The sequence below is a fragment of the Helianthus annuus genome, chromosome 2 (assembly GCF_002127325.2).
Source record: "Helianthus annuus cultivar XRQ/B chromosome 2, HanXRQr2.0-SUNRISE, whole genome shotgun sequence".
NCBI lineage: Eukaryota > Viridiplantae > Streptophyta > Magnoliopsida > Asterales > Asteraceae > Helianthus > Helianthus annuus.
Window position 1 is genome coordinate 164,657,345 of NC_035434.2, and position 17,550 is coordinate 164,674,894.

The following is a 17,550-nucleotide window of genomic DNA, read 5'->3' on the forward strand; positions in this document are numbered from 1 at the left end:
TTTTTGTCTAAATAAATTAATATAATAATTATTACCTTTTGTGTATTGATAATATTATTTTTTAATTGAAATCTTGAATGATAACTAAACATCATTTCCATATTTAAAATGTTTGCATATCTTATAAATAAACAATAATTTGATGTTTAGTAAATGAGTTTATAAAAGTCAAACAAAATCGCCACCAAAGGTTGGATTGAACTTTAAAGAATCGGTTGTTGCTCATGACACTTGTATGTGACATTATCAAGAATAAAAAGAAGACACAAAATCAAGTTACTAATATTAGACAAAGATGAAAAATGGGGGGGGGGGGATATTCCACGGTCCTCCCAACCGCCGAGGTGATCCCACCTCGCAGACCGCCACCCAGCAAGCCTGAGTCTGGGGGTAAATCCGCTACCGTAGGGGCATTGGGAACGAGCAAGACTCGAACCCGCCACCTCCGGGTTAGAATGCGGGCTAGTGGCCATTGGGCTGACACCCAATGGACAAAGATGAAAAATGTGACAAATAAGACGACAAATGTGGTGTACAAAGGTTTCATTTTGCCATTTTAGTCCCTGTGGTTTGGGCCATTTTGCCAGTTTAGTCCAAAGGTTTCATTTTTAACCTGTGGGTCCAAAAAGGTTTCACAGTTGCCATTTTAGTCCACTGGGTTAACTTCATCTATTTTTTTCTGTTAACGAGAAGGCCAATTCGGTCATTTTATATGGCTGAATTGCCCTTTTAGTTAACAGAATTACATACAAAATGACCAAATTGGCCTTCTCGTTAACAGAAAAAATGAATGAAGTTAACCAAGTGGACAAAAATGGCAACTGTGAAACCGTTTTGGACCCACAGGTTAAAAATGAAACCTTTAGACTAAACTGGTAAAATGGCCCAAACCACAGGACTAAAATGATATTTAACTCTTGCTTATATGTTTCTTACTTACTAATGAGATTGGTAACCCATTGACAAAGATAAAAGCCTTTAGGTACACTTAGATTTGAACGTCTTAGATTAAAGACTTCAAGTCCCACATACAACTTAAATAATAAAGAACAAAAAAAAAACTTTTATATTGTAGTTTAACTTTTTTCCCATATTTAATGCAAAATTTCGTTTTATTATAGATGAATTATATTATATATTATATAAAGTAAAATATATTATATAAACGCTCTGGGATTTTTTTCGTATTTATTTGTTAATGAGAAGCAACTTCGTGTTAAAGAGCAGGGAGTGTTAAAATATGTTAATAATCTTAACACGGGAATCAATTATGAACATAGTAGCATCTACATTTATGTGTAATTTACTAAATCAATAAATTTATAAGAAATATTTCCTTTATACAGCCCGTATAACACACGACTTAAACTATATATAAAAAACCTTTGTTATTGAGATGTGGCTGTGCTTGCCAGTTTTCTTAGCCCATTACAAGCTACGATCAATTGGTACTACATAATGGGCCAACTTTTGGGCCCCAATTATGCTTAAAACATTACGTGTCAAGAAATATAATTAACATCTGTTGGACTAAAATAAAGGTAGCCAAAGACAATTTTGAGCACAATCTTTAAACTTTAAGGATTACTTCAATTTTTCTTCTACATTCGAATCTTTATCCCCATCTTTAAATATTAAGATTTTCTATGATGAATATCTATATAAAGATCCACTATTCACATCTCTAATATTTAAAGATTGTATCTCAATTAAGCATGCATTTCACTTTGCAACTCAAATTAAGATTAAAAAAAAAAAAAAGAATATAGAGATAGAGATGAGGAATGTGACGTGATAAGAGGTTAAACAAAAGGTGAGTTTTAAGAGACAGAAATAGAGATTTTAATGAGAATGCTTTTATCAGCTATTTTATTTATATATTAATAAATGCAATATCAATAAATAAAATAGTAAGTTGTCTTCTAATATATATATATACATTTTGACCAAATAAAACCTGTAGTAAGTCACACGCACCAAACCTGTCGTAAGTAAGTCACGCACACATGTGTTTATTTTAATAGATGAAAAAAGTTGAAGGAATAAATGCAATAATCAATAAATAAAATAGTAAGCTGTCTTCTCAAAAAAATATATTGATCAAATCAAACCAAACCTGTAGTAAGTCACACGCACCAAATCTGTCGTAAGTTAGTCACACGCACATGTGTTTATTTTAACAGATGAAAAAAGTTGAAGGAGCAGAACAACTACAATAATAGCTTAACTGAAATGTTTGATGATCATTACAAAACCTTGAATCAATATATTGATCAATTTATAATGACCAAAAATAGTTTCAAAATAACAGATAAAACATATGACACAAGAATATTTTAAAAAATCTTGAACGCTACGTATGCTCTGGTAGGAAGATGAGAAGGTCTAACATGAGATAGAAAAGCATATTAAGTTAGCTAAGGAATGATTGCCTGATAAACCAAAAACTTAACGATGTCATTTTCGAAAACCTTGAGTATGTTGTCATGAGACAAATCATCCTTGGCTACCTAATAAGAACGCTCTTCTCTTCATGTATGAACCTCTCGTCATATTCATTTATTGATTTATTTAGCTCATATTACAATATGTAGGAAATTAACCATCTATTTATAGACAATGTATGTAATATCATATGTCATTTCATTTTCATATTTTCAAACTTCGTAACATATATTCCACCTTCACATAAACATGTCGATCTACACTTGTTTAGATAACGATACCTACAAGATTCGTAAGCACGTGATGAACTTATACTTGTTGACATAACACACAGCGAATATAACCAAAATTAAAGTGAGAAATGTTCTTCGTTTAATGGCCAAAATCTCATAAATAAGTACGTTAAGTTGACTTCGGCTATTTGATCAAATCTTTGTATGCTGAAAGTATATATACCCGGATCACATGGTTCCATTTGTTTTTATCAAACCTTATCAGAATTTGAGTACAAATGTAAAGATTTGAGTTTGGTTCAGCTGCAACTTGGCTAAGTGAAATAAAAATAAAACATATTTTGATGCTTTCATCAAACTAGTTGACTCTTTGATTAGAGTTCAAGATTCCATTTTTATTCTATCATGAAGCATGGTCCAAAAGGGTAAAAAGATATCAGGCCGTCATCGATAATCCTTGAAAAAATTGGGCCCCTGTAATATAACGCCAATGACTCATATATAAAAAGTCTATAATGCGACAATAGTTGTTATAAACCCAAAGACAACAAATATTATATATAGATATGAAAATGTCTCTTATATAAGTTCAACCAACTCTTTCAGAAAACATCAAATCTTAAGAAGTAACATGTTCAAAAAATAATAAGTTATAATTTAATCAATTTCAATTTAAGAAGAAGAATGTAATTTATAATAGATTTAATGCATACGGTAGAATAGCTTTTTGTCATTATCAAATGATATGATGGTTAATGTGGTTGGGGCTCACAACATGTTATGTTGGATTTGGGCTGGAGTTATATAAGAATACTTATTTTATTTATATCATGTCACTCATTGAAAAAATATTGAGACAAAAAGAAAGGATTGAGATTCGAACGCGGGGCTTAAGATTTGAATAGTAAGGAATCTACCAGCTAGGTTGCAATAGTTTATGGTATTGTTATTAGTTTATTCAGTATATATAATATAATTATTAGTTTATTTAGTATATATATATATATTATAATTTTTATAAAAACATGTATTTGGGCCCTCGGGGAGACTAGGCCCCGGGCCGTTGCCCACCCCGCCTTCCCTCAAAGTCGGCCATGAAAAGATATATAGTTTTCACATAGAATATATTCTCCAAATATTTTGAAAGATATGGGCCTCACCAAGATATATAGTTTTCACAAAGACGCCATTTTTTGCTTCTTCGCCCATGATACAATCTCCTTCAAGATTAGGATTAGAGGGACATCAATAATGTTTCTGCCTTGAATAATGGTTGTTTGCCAACTTCACTGAGTAAAATTATAACAATTAACTTTGAAATATACAGACTGCAAAGACACATTATTTCAAAACATTCAAGCCCAACATCGAATAACCCACAACGCACTCATCCACATTATACCCAATCCAACAACCACCCATACAAGAATTTACAACAAACCCGATCAGTTACTAAGCCGCTTCCTCGTTACCCATGACCTGCTCGTTCCCATTGCTTATCATGTAACATCAGATATAAATGCACAACTAGAACCGACATCCTACATCAGTAGACACCCCAGACTTATCCTGACATGAACAAGGTTGAGTAGTCAAGGAAACAACATTATAACCACCTACGTTCATCACATTCCACTGGTAAACACGTACATCACATGAAGTGGAAACTTAACACATAATTCGGTCACATAACAAAAATGTGACCAAAATGCATCGTTTTTAGCGGATAACAACTGCATACATCCTCATCTCATCAATGCCATAATGACAACGACTATCTAGCTAGCCTTCATCATTAAGACGCATCGTTGCCATAACACAACGACTGCCTAGATCATCAAGACGCAATGCTTCCTCAACACAACGACTGTCTACATCATCAACAACAACAACAAGATGCTACTTCTCACATATAAGCATCTAAAATACATAATTGCCTAGAATCTCATCAACATCACATTCTCGAGGATTAACCACACCCAGGGGTGGACCCACATAGAGTGGGTCGGAGTTCCCGGACCCCAATGTTTTTAAAAAAATAGTAGATTCGGTATATTAAATTGTATAAGGACCCCATAAATACAATTAGGTGGACACCATAGAAAGAAAAGGAAACCTGGTGTAGTGGTAAATCCCTCTCTTTACCAACAAGAGGTCATGGGTTAAATCCTTGTATAACTTGTTTTTTCTGTTTTTTTTTTTAATCTAGTTCAAACCTCGCTATGACCCAACCCGAACGAGGACCGACTCAAAAATTTTAATGTTTTGTTATGAAAATTGTGAACACCAAAAAAATGGACCTTATTGAAAAAAAATCCTGGGTGCGCCACTGACCACACCACCTCTATAAATGTCACTCACCTCGTCCTTTTAACTCTATAAGGGGGCAGAATCGATCTCATGTACATATTAACACATACTAAGATAACTAACTGAAATCACATAACCCTTGCTTTATTACACTTACATAATAACTCACCACGTCTACTCTCCCGACCCATTTGTTTTTAAGCGTGTAACACTCTAGGACCGTCAACAGTTAAAGTCCTGCCTATTAGGGGTGTTCATCGAATCGAATATCGAATTTTCGAATTATTCGAATTGAATTGTTCGAATAATTTTTATTTTTCCTTGAATTCGTATTCGATTCGAATTCGATTAAAACCTACCAAATTCGATTCGAATTCGTATTCGAATAAAAAACCCAAATCGTATTCGATAAAAAATTCAAATTCGAATCGAATTCGAATAAATTAGATTTAATTTAGATTCTTTAAAAACATGCAAAAAACTTTCAAAATAATGAAACATAAATTTTAAAGCAGCCATAAAGCACGATATCACATTAAAAAGTTTAAAATAAAGTACACAAGTCTAAAATTCAGAACCAGAAGTCGGGAATAACCACTCCACATTACAAGTTAATATTTTTACGCTTAGAAATCTATTGATAGATTTGTTAGTTAGGTTTTAGTAATGGGCCATGTAGTGAGTTTGATAATGGGTAATTTTAATACTTGGAAAAAATTTGAAAATAATTTACAATATAGCCTAATAAAGTTATAGTGAAGAGTTCAAATGAGAAGAAACTTTTTGTAAGAAGAAAAAAGAAGAAATTTCAACCAATAAAAATGCTTCATTTTAATTCATTTAATATAAGTATTTAATGTTACTATAAGGGTAATATGGTAAACCTACAAAGATCATTAATTAGTAGTATTCCTCTTTAATAACTAACTATATTAAAATTTGTAACTTATCTTCAAAATATATATTTTTTCACAAAAATAAAATAAAATAATTTAGAATGTAGGATAAATTACAATGTGTATGTGATAAATTACGGGCTGTGTAGGATAAATTTCAACATGTGTAGAGTAATTTTCGAAAGGTGTAGGGTAACTTTTGATGTGTGTAGTCAAAAAACTTTAGTGTGAAGGATGGTAGTTTTTTTTACTAATTTGTTAGTCAAAGATGATAATAAATAGGATAAGTGAAAAAGTATTTAATGTTTTACAATTGTACCCTTTGTTCTTTTTCTTCTCAATTAAATTTTCTTCTCAAATGAACCTTCCCCTAAAGTTATATATGTATTATATATAAAAATAATAAATAAAAATGTATAATTTTTATTCGAATTTCGAATCGAATCGAATTTGAAATTATAAATTTGTATTCGATTCGTATTCGATTTACTTGACTCGAATTGAATCGAATTCGAATTCGAATTCTTATAATCGAAACGAATTCTTGATAATCGAATCGAATTTAAACGAATTTCGAATTTTTCGAATTCGAAACGAATTCTGCACACCCCTACTGCCTATCACGTCTTTTAACTACACCCAGCAACCCTACTACCTTCTAATCCCGTTATTCATTAGTGAAAAACTCCTATTTGATCATTAATGGTAGTTAACTATTATAAGACCATTTGTAATGGTTAATGCCCTTCAAGAGGCATTTTTTCGCCACATCTTAAAAAATGTGTAATGGTTAACGCCACTTAATGCTCTTTCAACCATTACTTTTCCAAACGTTTTTCTCCTTATTTGATGTTAAACTAGTAATGTCCCTCCCCCTTCATGTTCATATAATGCCCTAGCAGACGGTGTTTGTGGCGTTACCAATCTCTTTCACAACCCTATAATGCTAATTACGCATGGTCTAAACTTGCTTTTTCAAATTGTAAGCTTTTTCATAAATTTATTGTTATTATAATTATTATAAAATTACCATATTAAAGTTCTTTCCTTTTTAACCTATCATCCCCAAAAACTAATGAAAATTGATACATACTAGTTAATTTATGCCCGCGCGTTGCGACGGGGACCCAATGACTGTAAAACACGTGTCAGTAACGGCAATCAGATACCGAATATTAAAATATAAATAAAAATTTCGTGAAAAGGATAGTCAATCCATCCTAAAAAAGCGATTTAAAATAACCTAATATATAATAATAGGACCCGCACATCCTACACATTGAAAATTCGGTTGTTTTCAGTTCAGTTATTACAGTACTAACACGTTAAAATATGGATGAGCTCGGTACCTGTAATGGCATCGAAAGTACCGATCCGGAAAATCATCGAAATTAGGTACCGGTACCGAAAATGCTCGGTACAATACGGTATGGTATTTGAAGGTAAAAATCAATAAATATAGGTATGGTGCTAGCCCGGTGTCGAACCGAAAGTAACGATTCTGAAAACGTCAAAAGGTTGGTACCAAATTGGTACCGAAAATGATTTGGTATAGTGAATTTGGTACCGATATGATACCGGTTTGATTACCGGATTTGATATGATTTGCTCATCAGTAATCTAAATATCCAAGTTAATTTTACATGCTACAATTCATTCATTACGTAAAAAGACAAAAAATAAAGTAAAATAAGTTGTTGTGTATATAAAACCTCATTCAAACGAAATACAGTTTACTTACTGTGTGTATGAAAACTAATCTAAACTGTGTAATTACTTGCATTGCTACATTGCTACAGGATTTGATGAGCTCGGCACCAACCGGTACCGAAAATCATCATCATCATCATCATCATCATCATCATCATCATCATACTTAGTAAATCCCACCAATAGCAAAGCAAAGGTAGGGTCTGAGGAGGGTAAGATGTAGACAGACTTACCTCTACCCCGTAGGAATAGAGAGGCTGCTTCCAGTGAGACCCCCGGCTCGATAGTAGTTTTGCATCAAGCCTTGGACATAAGGCACACATAACACTCAACAATCGGGACAAAGACCGATTAGTGCATGTACCCCTTTGTCTTTCAGCTATCAACGCCACCACATGATGCATGATTAACCGTCCTCAGCTTTTAACGTTATTTTCACGAAATTAGTAAAATAACGTTAAAGTTAGTGCACTTTCACTTTTGCCCCCGATGGCCCACACATATATAATTTATATGCGCATACCGCAAGCGGGGCGTAACCGGTACCGAAAATACCGTTACCAAAATCCTCAAAAATGGGTATGGGTACCGAATATACCTTGTACAGTACGGCTTGATACGGTCGGTACCGATACGGCACCGGTATTTGAAGGTAAAACCCGATGAATACCGGTGTCGAACGGATACGAAAAATATACTCAGTTTGGTAAATTTAATACCGGTACCGGTACCCGATACCATTCATTTATTTCTATTTTTATATTTTTTATTGGAAACTCTTTTTAATATTTATTTAATATCACTGTTCATTTCGTTGTGTTTTTAATATATAGGGAAATATTTATTTAATATCACTGTTCATTTCGTTGTGTTTTTAATATATAGGGAAATTAGACTAATATCAGTGCATTTACATTATAATTAATATTTAATATTTAATAAAGGGTACCAAAAATTCACCAATAAGTGCATTTATATTATAATTAATCTATAATACTATAAAAAGGAGAAGTGATGGACATGATAGTAATTTTACCATATGTATAGATTTTATAGCATTATGTACAACACAATACAAGCCATTATATTAGGAAATAGCACATAATTTTAAGACGCCATGGTGGCAATTTAGGGATTTCACCCCTGCTTTTAACTCATTGTCGTTCTTGAACATCAAACGCCATGGTTCAATGCGACCTTTCGGTACTCGTCAGTTCCCATCTCCTCTATAACCTAATGTTCGATTCTTAAAGCTTCCATCAATGGCGATGAATCTCATCTCCCCTGTGGCTTGTTTTTCGTTTCTTACCTTAATCAACCAGATCTTGTGAGATGGATAGATTGTTCAAAAATCTAGGGTTCAATGTCAGAACTGCAAGGTGAAAACGAAGATTGCAGTTGATTTGAGATCCTCCCACGAAGATTCAGAAATAGGTAACCCCTAACCCTAGGTGCTTCGATTTGTTTTTTTGTTTTTCTATTAATTTGATTTTGATTGTTTGGAGTGTTTATTGGATTTTGTAGATTTGATTACAAGACCCTAAAATCGTTCAAGGTATGTGAATTCTGATTCTTTTGTGTCTCTTGTGTTTCCTATTTTTCATATGATTATATGTCTAGGGTTTGTTATTTGTAAATTTGTTCCCCTGGTATAACGACAGGAGGGTCACATTCAAAGGCATTTTTGGAGTCTATATGGAGACTCTTATGAATGCTATTGTCAAGGCAGAGTATTTAAAGCATCCAGACGAACAAGTTAAGCTCCATATGAAAATGAAGGTATTTTTTTCTTTACATGACTATATGTTTGATAATAAGTGCTCAAATTTACACAATTATGGTATTTTTTTATTTATATTATGGTAGTAACTGTTTTTTTTTCATTTGCTTTGAGGACATCATTCATTTGTTTATTATTCATGTTGATGGATTATTAGAACCCACCCTTCTTGATTACTTTGTTAAAAGAGAAAATATTTTTTAGTATTCTTGAGTGAAATTGGGGGTTTTGTGAATTTCTAACCCAAGATTTAAAGATTTTCAAAACCCAACCTAACCTGATGTATGACAATTAGTGGGAATTCATAATCATGAAATCTTAGTCAATATTAAGAAATTTATATACGTGTTCTTGATGGGATTTTAACCTAACTTGACCAATTGAAGGGTTTTGGGCTAAACATGATGTATTCAATTGTGAGTGATGGGAAATGGATAAAAATAATATTAAAAATGTTTTAAAAAATATTCAAAAATGGGTCAAAATGATGAATTCGTAAATAATTTGATCAAAGTTTGTAATAGTATATCATTTAGATTCAACATAAATTACTTATATAAAATAATAACTATTAATATTTTAATATATATGTAATATATTAATGAAAAATTAAATAAACATTGGGCTCGTTAGGCTCGTGAGCCGGATCGAGCTCGATAAGCGAAGCTCGGGCTCGTTTACTCAACGAGCGTCTTTTTAGGCTCTAGCTTGGGCTCGAGCTTGTTTAAACTCAGCTCGTTCGAGCTTTTTTTTCGAGCCGAGCCACTAGCCGTCACCACCATCTATCTGTCGTGGTGGTGGGGGACGTCAAAGGTTGCACAACAACAGTGTCAGGTTGCGGTGTTGAATGAGGGCGGTGGAGGGGATGGGGACGGCGGTTTTGGATGCCGCACGGGTGAGTGGTAGAAGATCCCATTCCTTTGGTTGAAATTCTCCACAGTTTGGAAGGAATGTTTAGTTTCTTTACATAATAAAATTTGTTTGAATAAATTCCAACTCTGTTCATTTCTCAACCAATCATACTAAGAAATAGTTCGAACCAAACATATTGAGAAATGTAGGTTTGAATTCCATTGAACTCCAATGCATTGCGCGTGCCAAACATGATTACTTTTACAATATTATATTGTATATATCTAATTAAAAAAAAAACTCTGGATTATGCTTTGTTATAGACTTGTTTTATCTTCTTGTTTCAATTCCAAATTCCAATACATATTAATACATTTAAAGCAGTCTATATTGTATACTGCTGCCCCTTTGTTTAGCATTGCTGCAATCTGGTTTGTGGGATTCGGCTTATCCTTGCTCTCGATATGTTTCTGTTATTGTTGTTGTCGAAGAACACCATACGGCTATTCCAGAACCGCTTACGCACTCTCTCTGCCTTCCTTGCTCTGCTTATATTGTTGGTTTATTGTGTTTCAGTTTTGCATGTGTAATTCTCTACACGGGCCAAGGGAAGTTTCATAATAGTACTACGGGTACATTGGACTTTGTTGTGAGCGAATCGAAAGATACGATTAATAAACTCAATAATGTGTCGGAAATTCTTGCTACATCGAAGAATATTGGAGTAGATCAAGTCTCTTTACCTCCGAGTATGTAAAAAAACATTGACCGGGTTGACGAAATGGTATCCAAAGCTGTTAGATCTCTTAATTCTAAGACCCAAAAGAACGAAAAAATATATACATGATGTTCTGAATTCTGTGTAAGTAATTTCTTTATATAGAAGTAGTGATTTCAACACATTATAATATGCATGAGTCGATCTGGGTGATTTTTAATTTTTTTAATGATCATCGCGTTAAGCTAGATTTAACTTGAAGGAAACAGGTCAAATGGGTTGACAGACATTTAACGTGTACATAAAAGCATAAAGGCCTAAATCATTTTCTTAAAAAGAGCTACATCTCTTGGTCTTTACGGTGAGAGGTTAGTACCCGTTTACCAACATAAAAATGGTAATAAACATTTCTTTGATTTTATTTCATCCAAGTCTTTTTTTTTTTTTTTTTTGTTTCAGATGTATAGGATTAGAGACCCCAAGCTGACAGAAAAGGAGATCATTAGGGCGGAGAGACATTCAGGAGTAGTGACCAATAAAGTTAGAGAAATCCAAGTAAGTTTTCTTGTCCAAAGTTACCATTAAGCATGCTCCCTTTAGCTGTGTTTAGGATTTGGTTATTTAAATAGCTTAACTGCTCATTGTGCTTTTATACAAAGCAGATAAGCACTTATAAGTGTTGGATGAAAAAAAGAGCTTATCTTCTCTGGCTATCTTAGGGTGAAATAGTCATAAGCGGTTTAACTTAATTGTTGCTGGTTTGGGTGTCACTCTACAATTGAGAGCCAGGAACAAGTTTTTCTTGCTTTTATGTGGACAGTGACAACTAATTAATCTAATACATCTTCATCCCTCCTTTGTATTTACAGGAACACTCAGCCGAGGTTCAAATTTATAATTTATAGTAATGAACTGATGAAGCACATGCAAGTTTCCTTTTAAGTTTTGTTATTTTTGTTTTTATTTCGTTGAGTGACATTGATATAAAGTTAAACTAGAAGCAGCATAAACCTCACTATATTCATTTTTTAAGTATGTGAAAATGTCAACAATGCATATACATTTAGCTAATATATTGTACTGAACTGTTTTTTCCTATCTTTTTTGTATTTATATTAGCGTTTTAATTTCATGGTCTTTGAAAACAGGCCCAGAGCTGTTTTTTGGAAGCCAACAATTTTAGATGAAAGCTTCTAAACTAAAGGAGACTACCCCTTTCTTGTTTTTTATAACAATTTCGGCATTCTACATTTAATACAACATTTTTTTTTGGCCAGAATGTATATAGAACTTATATACATATACAACTTATATATGGTTTTTTGTCGTTTTAAGATTTGAATTATATTCTCACCCCTTATTATCGACTCCGCTGCAACGCGCGGGTTCCCCACTAATATCTAATAAAGGGTACCAAAAATTCACCGATCAAAACCCCATCCTTTGGTTGGCTTTAGAACCGTGAGCTCTTGCCTCATGCGATGTTCTAAAGTGAGGGTGTCGCAGGCCGGTTAGCGAGTCCAGTAATGGTTTTTTTGTGTGTATATATACCGTATTATTATAAAACTTACTATCTTAATTATTTTAAGAGTAAATTGCCATTTTAGTCCCCGAATTTTTGTCCAAATTGTCAGTTTAGTCCAAACAGTTTTTTTTACTCCTCTGGGTCCCTGACTTTTCCTTTTTCTTGTCATTTTGATCACATTGCCTAACTTAGTCTAAAAACCAGGTTATAATCTGGGGTATTTTTGGCATTAAATTATTATGAGGTTTATAAATTATGTTGTAAACTACCCTTGGTTATCACTACACAAAAGTTATGCCAAAAATACCCCTGGTTATAACCAGATTTTTAGACTGAGTTAGGCAATGTAATCAAAATGACAAAAAAATGAAAAAGTCAGGGACCCAGAGGAGAAAAAAAACTATTTAGACTAAAATGACAATTTAGACCAAACTTAAGGGACTAATTGACAATTTACTCTTATTTTAATGAGTTAATTGATTTATTTTGGCCGGTTAGTTTGTCTTTGAAATGTACATCTAACAAAAAAATAAATCGCTAAAACTTGAGTCTTTCGACTACTAATTTAGCACAATAAAATTATTCCAAGATATGTCTTGTAAGTATTTGATGTGGATCGATTGGCTTGTTGTTAATAATCAAGAAAATAGGAAGAGGCCAGAATAGAAAATAGAGAAGATATTGAAATAAGAGTTTTTCTGCATGCCTTTTATTAATAATAAAGCCCTCCTTATATAGAAGGAAAATACAAAAGTAAACGTTGGAAACAACTAACAGGTCCTACTTTTATGAAAGATAGGTATTACCCAATCTTCCTTTATTCTAGCAACTGAAAAGGAAAAAGGAACGTTGCATTATTCCAAATACTAATTCAAATAAAAAGTGAACGTTGCAATGTGGCTGCATGCTTTCGATTAGTCAGTGGGCTTCTTGGACTCTTGCACCTTTGACTTGGGCTTATTAAGTGGAGGCCCAGGTACGTAACAGTATTGTTTACGTACATTCATTCCAAGATTTGTCTTGTAAGTATTGTTTACATACATTCACATAGAACAAAAAGAAAAGCAACCTCTTTTATGCGTAGCAAATTAAGTTTGAACCATTCAACAAACTTCGTTTTATATGTTTCGTTTTTTTATTTTTAGATTGCATTATTGAGAACAAAATATATCATAAGATAGGGAACTCCTCTAATACATACAAATTGACCAAGACAATTTGTTGATATCACATCCAATGTGAGGTCACCAAGCTACTAAAGTTCGTCATCTTGAACTCTTGAACTTGTGTTTATATATCATATAAGATCAAGCACATTTTGATACAACATAACTAATGACGAATACTTTCCGGAAATTCATGAATCTTGTTTTATTTATTCTGTTTGTTGTTGGGTTCGGTTGGTTGAAAACTACAACTTCCACTTCCTTTAATCATCAACCGGTAGAAGGAGGAGGGGAGGCTAGTAGTGGTAAGTGTCTCGATGAGGAGAGACGCGCTCTTCTTTATTTCAAAGCATATATTAATCAAATCCACAATGATCCCCTTCCTACATGGACAACCAAAGAAGAGAAAGCGACCAATGATTGTTGTAAATGGCAAGGAGTCACATGTAATGAACAAACAGGTCATGTCACAAGCCTTGACTTGAATTATATGGTGATTAAAGGTAAGATTAGCCCTTCATTGCTTAACTTAAGCTACTTGGAACGTCTTGACATTTCCCATAATTCCTTTCATGGAGCTATTCCCATGTTCATTGGCTCATTAACCAAATTAAGGTATCTTGACCTTTCCAACAATTCTTTCTATGGAACCATTCCTAGGTCCATAGGCACTTTGAGTGAATTAAGGCATCTTGACCTTAGCAAAAATTTTCTTTTAAATGGAACCATTCCTCCAGAAATTCGAAACCTCACGAACTTGAAAGTGCTTTCACTTAGATCCCTCAACAATTGTACGGTTGAAAACCTAGATTGGTTATATCACATGTCTCAATTGGAGGAACTTGAAATGGATGGTATTTCTTTGGGCAAAGCAGATAACTGGGTAAATGTGATTCTAAGTCTTCAAAAACTATCCTTTTTATCTTTAGATGAATGTGACCTATCTATGGCCATGCATCCATATTCTAATTCATCTGCCAACTATTCTTCTTCGTCTATTGTTTCCCTTGGTCTCGGAAACAACAATCTCAACTCATCCATGTTTCATTGGTTGTTCCCGTTAACTACCAATAGACTGGAAATTCTTGATCTCTCTAGAAACAAGTTACATGGGATTCCCAAATATCTTGGAAATCTGTGTAGTTTGACGGCTTTTTATTTTGAAAACAACATAGTGCCTATCAAACTTTCTGATTTCCTAAACAATTTGTCTGGATGCACATCAATTACATTACAAGAGTTATCTGCTTTAAGAAGTCAATTCACAGGATCATTGCCTGATGATATTCAGAAGTTTTCATCTCTAGGATTGTTAACCCTGAGTGATAATAAGTTGAATGGGACTATAAGTCATAAGGTGTGGCTACTGCCCAATCTTGAAATTCTAGACGTTTCTTCCAATTCTCTTAGTGGTACGATATCTGAATACATTGGAAAGACAAAAGGTCTTACTATAAATCTTTCAAACAACAAAGTTGAAGGAGTTCCTTCGAATGCTCACGTGTCAAATATCTCTAATATAGAAGAGATTTTCTTAAGCTCTTGCAAGTTAGGGCCTCGTTTCCCAAAATGGACTCAAACACTAAAAAATCTTACAGCTCTTCACATTGCCAAACCGGAATTTCAGATACAATTCCTGTGGAGTTTTGGAACATGTGGCCTTCTCAATTGAAATATTTGAATCTCTCTTCCAACAATATTACAGGGAAAGTAACAGATTTGTTGTCAAACTTTGATTCTGGACCTACAATAATAGATTTGAGTTCCAACAACTTTTATGGCGTTATATTGAATGTTTTCTCTTCTTTGTCATGGTTAGACCTTTCCAATAACAAATTCCATGGAGGAATATCCTTTTTGTGTCAAATTGTTGATGGCACTTTATCCTTTCTTGACCTCTCATACAACTCATTTAGGGGACAGATTCCAGATTGTTTGTGGCACTTCAAAAATCTAAAAGTTCTTAATCTACAACACAATAACCTATATGGAAGTCTTCCTACTTCTATTAAGTATTTGATCAATACCGAGGTGTTGAATTTGTCCAATACCAAATTTTCAGGAGAACTACCATTGTTTTTAAGGGAATGCACCAAGGTAACCATCTTACAGTTGGGGTCCAACAAGTTTTCTGGTCATATGCCAATTTGGATTGGGGAAAAGTTATCGAGGTTGTATACACTTATCCTAAAGTCAAATAACTTTTCTGGAACCATCCCTGTCCAGTTATGTCAATTAATAAATCTACAAATTCTAGACTTGTCAATAAACAACCTTTACGGAGCAATCCCCTCATGTCTTAATAAACTATCTATGATGATTCAAGATGGACACTCACGTGACCAAAATGTGCATTATTTTAATTGGTTTACCACTTTTAGTGACCAACCTAAGTATGTTGACCATGCGTCGATAGTATGGCAAGGAAGTGTACGTGAATTTTATAGTACTCTAGACATGGTAAAGAGCATTGATTTATCAAACAACAATCTAACTGGACAAATTCCATATGAACTTACACTTCTCTATGGATTGATTGCATTAAATTTGTCAAATAATGCTCTGGTTGGGGAGATTCCACTCAAAATTGGTCAAATGAAAGATCTTCTCCATTTAGATTTATCAAGAAACCATCTTTCAGGACACTTACCATCAAGCATGTCTTAGATGACTTTGTTAAATTATCTAGACGTGTCATATAATAACCTATCGGGGAGAATTCCATCTGGCACTCAACTCCAATCCTTTGAATCTTCGACATACATCGGAAATGTAGGACTTTGTGGACGTCCACTAACTGAAGATTGCTCCGGAGATAAAGAGTCAAATGTACCACCCTTAGTTAGTCAAAGTGGGGGTGGTGGTGAAGGCATAGATGAACTTAAAAGATGGTTTTATATTGGTGGGGCGAGTGGCTTTGTAACTGGATTTTGGATGGCATGTGGTGCTTTACTTCTTAATCGTCATGGGAGGTATGTTTTTTTTCCACTTTCTTGATAGCTTCAAAGATTGGGTTTATGTGAGAGTGATGATGTTCATTTCAAAATTACAAAGGTTTGCACATCCATAGTTAGGTGTTATATTTTGTCTCTCTTTTTACTTGTTTATCTAGAACTTGTATGTTTTCTTAACTACTTGTCGTTCTTATAGTTTCCTACTTATATGGTGTATTTTTATGTATGTTTGAACTACTTATTGGTGTCCATTGCAAAGATTTGCACATATGGGGTTACCTTGTCGATGGCATCAACATATGATTAGATGCAAGCAATGTTTTAAAAGCCAGTTTTTAAATCATATCGAGTGGCGGGTTGGGCTCTGAAATGATTCAACCGGGTTGTACCGAGCAGTTCAACCTGGTTACTAGTTAACATTATAATTCCATAAAATAAATATTCATCTCATAATTTATGTGACTGGTCATGTTTTTATCTAAAAACAACTGTTTTCTTGTAAGATATTAAGCATTTTTATTACTTATAAACAACATTACATTGGATGAGGTGGGTAACAGTTTCAACAGCGATGAAATATTGGAGTGGAAGACACTAGGTTAATTACCGGAATTATGGAATGTTAGTATTACCTTAATATCATATTTTATTAAAATTAAAAAAAATCAAATTTTAAGATAATTCAAAGCGGTTTAATGATTTTAACTGGTAAACCCAGATTTACCGCTTGTACATAAGACATACCGTATTCGGACTTTAGTAACCTTTATCGTACCGGGTCTGTGTCTGGTATCCGATTTAAACAGTATAACCAGCTAGTTTATACCGGTATTTAAATCATTGGTTAAGAGTTAGGGAAACCATGTTAGAAGACTCGTGAACTCAACTCCAATTCTTAGTTCCTAAAATGGGGTATGCGTTATACCTAAGGTAGAAATGTTGGGCCTGAAACAGATCTAAA

At 33.6% G+C, this 17,550-nt stretch overlaps 1 protein-coding gene and 1 long non-coding RNA gene across 5 annotated transcripts; both read left to right on the top strand.

The window, feature by feature from the left end:
* The first annotated feature begins 8,586 nt into the window (after positions 1-8,586).
* On the top strand, positions 8,587-12,263 carry LOC110926848. 4 transcript variants are annotated; one of them, XR_002585412.2, is made up of 7 exons: positions 8,587-9,028; positions 9,119-9,149; positions 9,256-9,373; positions 10,803-11,088; positions 11,190-11,312; positions 11,404-11,499; positions 11,814-12,040. It is a non-coding gene; the product is annotated as an uncharacterized LOC110926848 (long non-coding RNA). The 4 variants fall into 4 exon arrangements; XR_002585410.2 differs by having other exon boundaries at positions 11,214-11,312; XR_002585413.2 differs by lacking the exon at positions 11,814-12,040 and adding an exon at positions 12,093-12,263 and having other exon boundaries at positions 10,803-11,312.
* A 1,541-nt stretch (positions 12,264-13,804) lies between these two features.
* LOC110899692 (receptor-like protein EIX1) lies at positions 13,805-15,307 on the top strand. The gene has a single exon (XM_022146584.1). It carries the CDS (start codon positions 13,805-13,807, stop codon positions 15,305-15,307), a length of 1,503 nt encoding a protein of 500 aa, XP_022002276.1.
* Positions 15,308-17,550: the final 2,243 nt, after the last annotated feature.